Source organism: Rhipicephalus sanguineus, chromosome 7 (assembly GCF_013339695.2).
Source record: "Rhipicephalus sanguineus isolate Rsan-2018 chromosome 7, BIME_Rsan_1.4, whole genome shotgun sequence".
NCBI classification, from domain to species: Eukaryota; Metazoa; Arthropoda; class Arachnida; order Ixodida; family Ixodidae; genus Rhipicephalus; species Rhipicephalus sanguineus.
Genome location: NC_051182.1, coordinates 29,092,907 through 29,103,749, shown reverse-complemented (window position 1 = coordinate 29,103,749; position 10,843 = coordinate 29,092,907). Strand labels below are relative to the sequence as shown.

Below are 10,843 nucleotides of genomic sequence, written 5' to 3'. Positions count from 1 at the left end.
TTGGTGCTTATTTTACTCTTCTGCCACGCTATATGCATATGTTATTGTGGTTCCTTCCGGACATGAAGCCTGTATAGGACCTTTTTGCAAAGCGGTGTCAAGCACCGGCATGGCTCAGAGGTTGAATACTGGGCTCCGACGCAGAGGGCCCAGGTTGGAACCTCGTTCCATCGTGGAATTTTTTTAAAGACGATAGTCTTTCTTGGGGAACTTAAACGCAGAAATTTTGGTCTGTCTTTCTGTCTGCCTGTCGTTCTGTTTGTCGGCACGTCACCCGATTCAGCCAACCGGCCAAAGTTGATCCACTTGCTTACCGCCCACCCATCTTGAACTGGTACGGCTGTTCATACTTGTGAACGTTGTTGATCAAAAAGTAAATATTACGCATATCTGAGGCGTAACATCATTAGGTAAGTATTAGGAGGTGTGTTCCTTTAATAGAAAATACATAGATACGCAATTTTAAAGACCTTGATGGTATGCGTTTAACGTTGAGACAGTAACGCGTTTATTAAAAGATTGCCACAGCTGAAGCGATCAGCGGTCCAAGCCGAGCAAGCGCGAGCACCAACAACAACCGTCTTCGTCTTCTTCTTTCGCAGGCGTTCTTGTCTGCGCCCTACCATGTTACAAATCACTCCCCCGCGGAAAAGGAGCCATCCTGGCGACCTAAGGAACAGGTACAACTAACTGGTGGGTCATAATGCGGCTTCAGTCGACCGACGTGAACAGTCTCGCGGCCGCGACGACGGCGGTCCGTAGATGATTGAACAGGCTCAATCATATAGTTAACTGGGGATGCTTGACGTATGACGCGGTAGGGGCCTTCGTACTTAGGCAGTAGCTTTGCGGAAAAGCCAGGAGCAGAGGAGGGAACGCGAAGCCACACCAACGTTCCAGGCGAGTACGACTGAGGAGGCAGGTTTTCGTCGTGACGGTCCTTCTGGCCCTACTCGCCCTACAATGTTACAACCCTAGTTTCTTAAGGTGCGCTGAAAATACGACTGCGCTGAAACTTGTCTTCCTCCGTGCCCTCTGCACAAGCTTACGTTGTGTTTCGGTTTCGGTTCAGTATTGTATTGTACGAGTGACAGGGGGCGCCGCTCTGGCATTCCTGGTGGCACACTTGTCACCGCCCCGTTATGAAGGGGACGCTCATAGCATCCATCCATTCATCCATGTTTTACCCAGGCGACGTGTAAGTAAGAGAGTTTGTGGAGAGTACTCGTTGAGTGCGGACGTTTCTTCTCCTTCGGCGCATCGCGCCAAACAGCGTGTTCGGGCTGGCCGGCATCCCCACCGGTCGCGTTGGTCACCGCTGGTCTTCGCCTGCCGCTGCGCCGGGACTACCAGCCCGCAACACAGCACTCATGTTTCTCGATGTGTTGCCAGATGGCGTCCATATCTCACGCAGTGCCTCTTCTATCGTCTTTAGACGACATTTGCAGCGAAGCATGCAAATACGCGGTCAAATTTTCTTATTTCGTTTTTTTTTTCTTAGTTCGAGTGATACTGGTTACGGACACCGGCGGCGGCGGCGGACAACTACGGCGCCAAAAACGGCCGGTGAAATGATCTCATAAGAGCTTTCGCTTGTAAAAATATAATTTCCCATGTTGCGCATGTGTTAAGGTGCGGTTGAGATAAAAATAAAGGGGATGAGTTGCGGAGCATGTTAGATAGTATGACCGCATGATTCTGTTTTTGGCTCTTTACGCATGCGTGGCGGTGTTCCAGGGAATGTCGTCTTTTTGTAAACTTCAGTTGTAAGTCAAGCCTTCTCCTGTAAGTTTCCCTTTTTCGTCTTATGCTCGTGTTTGAAACTTGCTGGAACCCTTCACTTGTTATGTACCAACAGGCCCGGAAAACCACACTGCTAACATCTATTTTGGGATTGCCCACATTACGTGTCGCAACGAAAAACGCTGCCTTTGACGCTGGCACGAATCGGTGTGGGAACGCTATGTGAAGGGGCCATTTTTTCAGCAATGCACGATCAGCCAGGGCCAACAACTGCTGCGAGGGAAGTGACAGATTCCCTTAAGAACACAGGTGTGGACTCTAGGCTAGAGCGAAACAACTTTGGTACATGGTTAATGTATATACGCACAACTCCTTTCTCTTCCCGTCATCACTCTTCCTTTCCCATCGCCCTTGTGGAAGATAACAGGATAGGCCAAAATAGGTCTGAGTGACCTATCTGCCTTCTCATAAATTCTTCTCCTCTCTATCTCAGAACGAGACAAGAGTTCACGTTTATTTTTTTGTTAAAGCTCACGTCCGATCTGCCTGACCAATCTAGATATTAGTTTGGTTCACCAGCTAGAGCATATTTTAACAGCCAAGCTGTGGAAGCCGGATGAAAACTTCGTAGAGCGCTCGCGCAAACCTATCATCACCATGAACGGCCTCTACCTTATACGTAGGGCTGCGTGTTTTCGGAGTTTATTTTTCTTGAAACCTGGAGGGTGTGTTTCGGAGTTAATTTTTTGGATGAAGTTCAGCATTTGTCGAAGTTTGTTTCTCGCAAATCTCCAATTATTCAAAGTTCCGTGTTAATAATTTTGCATTATAAGTTGCTGCAACATCATCTTATTAATCATTGAAGGGTTCGCACCGTCGTGCTGCCAAGGAAGTAATGCTGGCCGGTCGAACTGAAAAAGAAAGGTTTAATAACACTAAAAAAGCTCTTCGATAGTTACAGGATACAATAACGTGGGCACACGCACTCGCCCCTAACCTTGACCCCGGGGGTGCACACCCCTCCCACGCGCACAGCGTTCCGTCACTGGCTCTCCGGGCCGCGCCACGGCTGCCGCTTTTAAAGCCCGAGAGCGGGCCACGCGCATCACTCGTGCGCAGCACGTGTCAAGCCAGCCTGGCGATGGGCGAGAGTCCCACACATTTCCCCCCTGTGACGAAATGGTTCGTGGTAGTTGTGCAAAGCTCGTGCTCTTCGGGCCCTCCGTTGGCCGGGTGCCACCGGAGTCCGGTCATTAGATGTGGTCAGGCGGCGGTCGCTTTGCAGAGTCTCCAGGCTCATTCACACCGAAGGCGGGGCGGCCAAAGCGGCAAAGCGGTGAGGCGGAAAGCGGCAAAACCTCCTCTCCAGGCGGCGAAAGCGGGGCGGAAAACGAGGCGGCAGGTCCGATCGCTCTCGGACCAATTTTTTGCCGCTCGCCGCTACTCGCCGCTTTGCCGCAGCCAATAAACGCGCTGCAAATATCGGCGATATCGGCACACCGGGTCGAGATTATGGAAATGGCGGCAATCATGTCTGAGCAACCAGCTTTCAGCGCGGAGCTCCTAATAGATGCCATAAAGCAGCACCCGGTGCTATTCGACAAATCACATCCGCGGTACAAAGAAGTCGAGTTCAAGAAGGAGCTGTGGATGAAGATTGCAGCGGATTTGGGAGTGACTGGTAAGTGCACAGCACCTCGTTCATACCATTGGGAAATTGTAGTTGGGCGATCCGCTCCGGTCAGACCGTCGAATGCTAGCTATTTACGCACGAACGCGTAGAAGCAACTGCAGTGCGCGTGACTCTATTAACTCGTCGTAGCGTGTGTTTCAATGACCAGTGCGAAAAATTTCGGCTTACACGGAAAACCTCTCCAGGAAATCTGATAGCTTTGTGGAGTTGATTTCACTCGCAATTGTGGTCAGTATTCAAAAAGCGCGCAAGTTCGCCACGCTCGCAGTATCTGGCGGCTTGCCCATGGCGTCGGCCCGACCGCACAGCAGGAGACGGCACGACTAGCTCCAGATTTGTGTAATCTTAAGCCCCGATATGGCACCGAACAACGCTGAATCTGCTGTCCCCCCTCTCGTCAGTTTCTGACAGCTTAGCGGTCAGTGCAACTCTCACGCACGTGAATGTGCAAAGAGATATATGAAGTGTCGTTTTCTTCTGGTTTTCATCTAATTGCAGAGTTGATATGGCTCACCTACAATTTGTTTTTGTTACTTTCGTTCACTGTGCCTGCCGAATCACTACAGTTTATGCACGAAAAAGAGCTGTACATTCAGGGGCGTAGGCAGAAATTTTTTTCGGGGGGGGGGGGTGTTCAGCCATACTTTATGTATGTTCGTGCGTGCGTTTGTATGTGTGCGTGTATATATACGCAAGCAAAATGAAAATTTTCGGGGGAGGTTTCAACCCCTCCAACCCCCCCCCTTGGCTACGCCCCTGTGTACATTGCTTTGACTTGTTTCATAATATCGGAGATATATCGCTTCACATTGAGTTCAACATTGTACTGTGTTGTGAAAATGTTTCTCTTCGTTTGCAGCGGCAACTTGCCAGACAAAATTCAAAAACCTTAAAGATAGCTTTACGAAGCTAAAAACCAAATTCAAAGACAAATCGAAAAGTGGGGCCGGAGCTGCGGACATTCCCTCAGTGAAGTGGAGACATTTTGAAGCGCCGTGGTTCCAATAATGGACAAAGTGTATGTGGAGCCCATGTAAGTGTTCTTACCTGTCACACCAATTTCTTAGCTTCCACAGCGTTGTGCCAATTCATTGTCGTTCATAGTTAGTAGTGTCAAATGCTATGACATCACATATGCCACATCTGCTATGTGGATGAGTACACTCATTTTTGTCTTTTCAAACTGTTCTTGCAGCATATGCAGCAACATCAGTTTTCAACTGTCCAGAGGGTAACTTGAAATTAAGCTTAAAGTGTATCCGTCGTTGCAAAATTGTTAGTGATGTCATACTGTACCCAGATAATTTGAGAGACTAGTTACTTTCTCCTGCAGTGCAAGATGTACGGTCACGCTCAATATGAGTTACGACACATCGACCGCGGTTGAAGAGGCCCGGAGCCTGAACGGTTCTGCTGGTAAATGTTAAATTGGTCTAGAGAATACCAGTAGCAGAAACAGTGAACGCTTCAGAAATGTTTGCGATGTCGGCGCTGCCTTGCAGTGCTGGCCCCACTTTGAGCACGGACATGTTCCAACTCATATTGGGTGCGACTGTACACACCTGGCACGAGTAATAGGAACATTGTTGGAGTAAACATGGAAAAGGAGTTTATTTATGCTTGATGCAGGTCAAAATGTTACGCTGAAGAGGCTGGCACAAGCCAGGATGAAGAGGAAAATCTCTTGGACATGGAAATCCTTGAGGCCGAAGCAGTGGACCTGGACAGGTGTGGCAGCAGCACACCCGAGCAAAGCGCATCCGGTCGTCAAGCTGCAACAACAGACAGTCTTGAAACGTAAGTTTTACATGTCCTATTGGCTGGCTTATAGAACTAAAGCAATCATAATTTTCACATAAGTTTGTGAAGCCCTACACAGCGCATAATTTCAGCAATTGTTTACGCAGGCCACCAGAGACTAATGCACCTGAAACAGAAATGGAGGAGGCGAACTTAAGGCAAGGGCATTTTAGTTGTTGCTGCACATGGTGCGTTCAAACCATGGGAGCTGCATTTACTAATTTATGTTGTTCCACAGTGCACAGAAGTCTCGCCGGACGTCAAGGAACCGAAAGACGTACGTTGTGACCCATTTCTGTGCAGGAAATTATGAAAACACATATCTTCTCATTTCAGGACTTCTGAACAAACACCTACGTCTTTGGACGTAGCAGCAGAGTGTCTGGACCATCTGAAAAGATCACGGGAAGGCCGAGACCAACAAAAAGACATGCTCTACAACGTTGGACTAACCATCGTTGGTATGCTACGGTCATTGCCGCTGGACGACCAATTTGACACAATGAACGAAGTGCAAAATTTAGTGCACAGCAGGATAAAGGAGGTCAGGCAGAGAGAAAAATCGGACTGAACGGGCTGCCATTAATGCCACGTAAGATTTCCCTTGTTTCAACAAAAGCTGTGTTTCATAATAAAAATTTGTTGACATGACTTTGGATGGTTTCGCCTGTTTATTTTCTACACATACAGATATGCAGTTCGAACTGATTTTTCGTTTCATAGGCAATCATTAAGTAAAGGCAGTGAAAAGGAAAGGTTAGAAAATAGCTAGTTAGTATGTATCATGCGGTTTACACCTTTGTACTATTTTCTACCGTGACATTGTCCCTGATGCAGAGCTGTGGAAATAAATGTTAAACTTACTTGACTGGTTACCATCTGCAGTCTTTCACATGCTTCACCTGCCATGGAAGCCTGTCCTCTGTTATGAAATGTCTGCACAGCTTATCACGAATGGCATGAGCGAGCCTGTAAAAAGGTATTTTCAAGAAGGTCGTGACACTGAGGCAAAACAATTTTCTAAACGTGCTTTTGGAAAGTGGCTGTGCCTCGGATGCATACAAAAGAAACTTGTACCTAAGCCATACTTACCTTGCCGAGTTGCCACCTGTGCCGGGTAATGCAGCCAGTGCACCGTTGACTGCACCATCCGTTCTCCAGCTCCCATCTGTTTGGTTGCCTTGCCAGTCTTCACTGTCTGTGGTGCCTGGAGGACAGTACATGGTTCGCGAAGCAGGGGACTCCTTCAGAAGGAAGTTATGCAAAGCCACACAAGCAGACACAATTTTCCTGATGTTTTCTTTCTTAGCTTTAGAGGGGCGACGAAGAATTCGCCATTTCTGAGCGAGTATACCGAAAGCATTTTCGACTACTCTGCGAGCCTTGCTCAACCTATAATTAAATATCCTCTTTTGGTGCAGCTCCTCAAATTGGCTAGTTCCACTGCTTTGTGTAGTGGAGCATTGGGCTGTGGTGCTCCCAGTGAGAACAGGATGAAGACCTGTAAGAAAGCACATGTCTTGAAATGAAGCTGAAATGCCAAAAGTATGCACCCCACGTGTCTACCCATATGGCAAAGTTTGTTGCATACAATTACTTGCACATTTCTGAAACACCGATGTTTTAAATTTACATTCAAATGCATAGTTCCTGTGATGCTTGCTATGATATTACCTAAACCAAAGAAACATTAAAGTTGTGCAGAAGACTTCGTCAAAACAAACAATCTTTTGGCACTAACATGCATATCAATTGTAAGTACTTTGTACTCTAGGTTGAGAGTAGCGCTCGTGCATCCAGAAAGGGACGCTAATTTATGATGTCTTCACTTGCACAGTTCTTGACGAAATGAATGCTTGGTAAATACGCATTATGAAGCCAGCAAATTTGTCAAGTGATTAATATTATGCTGAACTGCATTATTGGTTTAACAATGGCAAGGCTATGGCTACACTATAAAAATGAGCATTTATGGTATCTCCACTTACTTTTCTTAGAATATGGCCTCATCATGTATGTCTTAAGAGGAAATGCCTCGTCACCAACAAAAAAATACGGCATGTTGCCAATTGTTCCAAGGCTGGCAGCTGGTGGAACTCCGAGAGTGCCATCGTCCACCATGGGTTGCAGTTTACTTCTACTGAATATGCCGCCATCTGACTCGCTTCCGTTGTGGCCAACCTCAACATACAGGAAGCTACAGTGAGAAAAAAAATCATTCTAAATGTTAAGAGTAATGTTTGACAGGCACCATTCATCAGGATACGAATTTGTGAATTTGAACAAATTACCAAGCAATATGGGTAAATGCGATAAATAACTCGTTCGAATAAACAATTTAGAGCATCCACCAAATTTCAGCATAATAATTAGCATACAACTACGATACAGCACAGCTGACTTTCCTCAAAGAATTAATTGTTGGGCTAGTTGGTCGTGCATAACAGGCCGAGACATATTAGCGCAAAAAACCGACAGAAGAAGACGACAACACGCGCGTGTCCTAGTCTTATGTCGGTTTTTTGCGTTAATATGTCTCAGCCTGTTACGAATTTTCCTTTACCTATGAGTTTTCGTATTGATTTATTTGGCTAACGTTTATGTTTTGATGAATGCAAGCACAGTTTCATTACTCTATTGAGGAAAACACAATAAGTAAATGGTGAATAACTGTGCTTTGATAATAACAGACAGCTGAGCTAGTTGGTAAGTATTCATTCTAAAAAGTAGGGCGTGGTGTCCTCACTTCTTGTGTCTATGTTTGCGCGCCCTCCATTTTAGAATATGTCTTGATACAAGCAGTATACGTGGAATATAATTATATGTAGCACACAGCCATGCCAACCGGTAGCTGCGTCTCCAATTGGAAATGCACACAGCATTCGTTATAAGCTGGGCTGCCTGCTCAAACTATAATTACTGACATACAAAGCCATATCAGTGGATAAATACCTGTAGTTTGCATCAGCAATTGCCATCAATGATTTGCTGAATGAACCCTTGTAATTCCTGTCTCGGCTTCCCGATTTTGCTGGGCACTCCACGTTCACATGTTTGCCGTCTATGGCACCCAGGCAATGTGGCATATCCCACTTCTCTTCGAAGTCTCTCGCAACCTGCAATTGAGGTCATACAAAGCAAGGAATTGTTGCGCTGAAAGAGTTTTGAAGCGACGTGTTACATAAATGCAATTATAATATTCAAGTTCATACTGATGTTAACTAAACAGTGGCGAAAATATTGATGTTCAATGTAATTAGTGTAGGCCAACATTTGTAAGGGACAGTTGCGACATAAAGCATCAACTGACAGGTTACCTTTGACCATTCATCCCGAGTTGATGGAAGGGCCACGTATATGGGTCCAAGTACGTCCCAAATCGCCTGGCATACCTCAGAGACGATGACACAGGCCGTGGATCTGCCCGCCAGAAAATTGAACGACGACGAGCGTAGCGTCTCCCCTGCGGCCAAGAACCTGAAAAAACAGATATCGGTAAATTTAAAACTGCTCTGGAACAGCCCTGTCAAGTGGCTTTGCATGATGACGATAAAACAATCACTTCAATGCATGACGCTAAAATACAAGCATTTCAACGTGCAAATTGCGTCCAATATGAACACTTGCCCGACTGCCAGAGGTAGCCGGTGTTCTGCAGGGATTGCCTTTCGGTAGTTCGTGTCATTCTTTTTGATCCTTGGCCTGAGCATTCCCAACAGTGTGTCGAAGCAGCTCGGGGACATCCTCAAATAGCTGCAGAATAAACATATGTGCCAGGCACCTTGAACAACACGTGCAACTTATTGCTTACAGTTGCGCACATCACTAAAAAACCTAATGAACTCTGATTAGTTCACAATGGGTACTCACTCTCGGTAGTATTCCATGTCGCTAGACCGAAGGAGCGGCAACAAAACGTCAGCATGGCCCATTGTGTCTCGTTGTTGCAAAGCGGGATGGACCCACCAGCGACGTTGGCGGCGTGACTTTTTATGCGCTTCCAGCCGTTCATGATTCGCCATTAAAGGGACCATTAAAACGCCGAATATATCGTCCTCTTCGTCCGAACTTATCATCACAGGCGTCACACAACGCGAAACAGCTGACCAGAAAAAAGGCGCGCCCGGCTGGGGTCGCCCTTTTCGGACGTGCACTGAGGGACGGGGGCGGAGCCTCATTGCTTTTTGTTGTTTGTTTTCTGACGTCATTTGCAAAAAGCATGCGGCTGCATGGGCTGCATGCTCTTTGAAGTCATCGTTTCTTTTTTTTTCTTTTTCTCGCGCGGGTTGGGACAACATTGTGCGGTGCATGTAAAGTACCTTTAGGTGCATGTATTAGGTGCATGGACCCAACAGCGCCGCCAGCTGGCTGACATGGACACATTTGATCGCAGGTTTGATACCGACCACCGTGATACCGACATAGTCTGAGGTGCTGCTGTATGCAGTTTTAATCGCGATTTGGCAAACCTCCGCGCCAAACTCGATCCGTATCGGCCCCGATCGCGATCAAAAGTGTCACCGGTGAAAGCAAGCTCGACGGCACGCAGAAGTTCGAGCCGTCGTGATGTCGGCCGTTATGACGGTGGCAATGATACACGGCAATGATATACGGTTTGTTGTTTTTGTTCCTGCAACATTGCTCGATCTGTTGTTCGTGTGCCTGCGACGCGCGAGTAAAGAATGGAGACGACATACGACCAGCCCGCCGGGCCACCGTTTCAGTGTTTTATATCAAAACAACCAAGTAGCTGTCAGGTGGAACGACGGCCAGCGTGATGTCTTATACGTACAACGCTTAATCCAGGATGCGGTCGACATTGAACACGTCCTCATTAACGTATTAACATCTTTAGCGCGCATTAACTAATACTCCGCTCACCTAGCCAACTCGTTCAGCAGTTTCAATTCCAGAGTTCGTTACTGAACTCAGCTGACGTCTGGCCGGCGCTCAAGCGAGTCCAGTTTCCAAGACAGATTCTTCGGGAACACAGGAGGCTTATGTTCGAAATCGACCACAACAATAACTTTGAAAATATTACGTGCGCCTCCAACGACCTGCGTATCCACCGTCGAATAGCCATCACCACGATGGCTCGAACTGCGTGCCGTCAAGCTTGCTTTCACCGCTTTCACACCGTGCCATAATACCGGCGTCACACGGAGTACTTTTGATCGCGATCGGTGCGGTACGGATCAAGATTGGCTCGGAGGCTGGCCAAATCGCGATTAGAACTGACCATGCAGCAGCACCTCAGACGATGTCGTCATCAAACCTGCGATAAAATGTGCCCGTGTCAGCCCGTCGGCGCTGTCGGGTCCATGCTCTGCAGTGTTGTCGTGTTGTCCCTACCCGCGCAAAAAAAGAAAGAAAACAAAAATGACTAGAAAAGATGCAGCCGTTCCACGGGAAAAAGAAAATAAAAAGAGGAAACGGAAGTGACGCCAGAAAACGAATAACAACAAAAAGGAACGTGACTCCGCCCACGTACCTCAGTGCACCTCCGAAAAGGGAGACCCGCCCGGCTGAGGCACACTGTCGCTCCGGCGGCGAGGGTAGAGAAGCCACGTGACGAGAAACCGCGAAGAGTGCCACGAGATGGCGGCA

The 10,843-nt window shown here is 47.3% G+C and overlaps 1 protein-coding gene across 1 annotated transcript; it reads right to left on the bottom strand.

The window, feature by feature from the left end:
* Positions 1-4,787: 4,787 nt before the first annotated feature.
* LOC119399351 (uncharacterized) lies at positions 4,788-9,353 on the bottom strand. The gene is made up of 7 exons (XM_049417670.1): positions 9,107-9,353; positions 8,554-8,989; positions 8,189-8,352; positions 7,225-7,433; positions 6,329-6,737; positions 6,101-6,205; positions 4,788-5,208 (listed from the first exon to the last, which is right to left on the bottom strand). The coding sequence occupies exons 2-6, from the start codon at positions 8,776-8,778 to the stop codon at positions 6,109-6,111; spliced, it is 1,104 nt and encodes a 367-aa protein (XP_049273627.1). The 5' UTR covers positions 8,779-8,989; positions 9,107-9,353; the 3' UTR covers positions 4,788-5,208; positions 6,101-6,108.
* Positions 9,354-10,843: the final 1,490 nt, after the last annotated feature.

Coding starts and splice junctions, on each gene's coding strand:
- LOC119399351 (XM_049417670.1), bottom strand. CDS start 8,778: ATGCAAAGCCACTTGACAGGGCTGTTCCAGAGCAGTTTTAAATTTACC. Junction 7,434..8,188: donor ATTGCTGATGCAAACTACAG/GTATTTATCCAC, acceptor TTCTCACTGTAG/CTTCCTGTATGTTGAGGTTG. Junction 6,206..6,328: donor ACAGGTGGCAACTCGGCAAG/GTAAGTATGGCT, acceptor ACCTTTTTACAG/GCTCGCTCATGCCATTCGTG.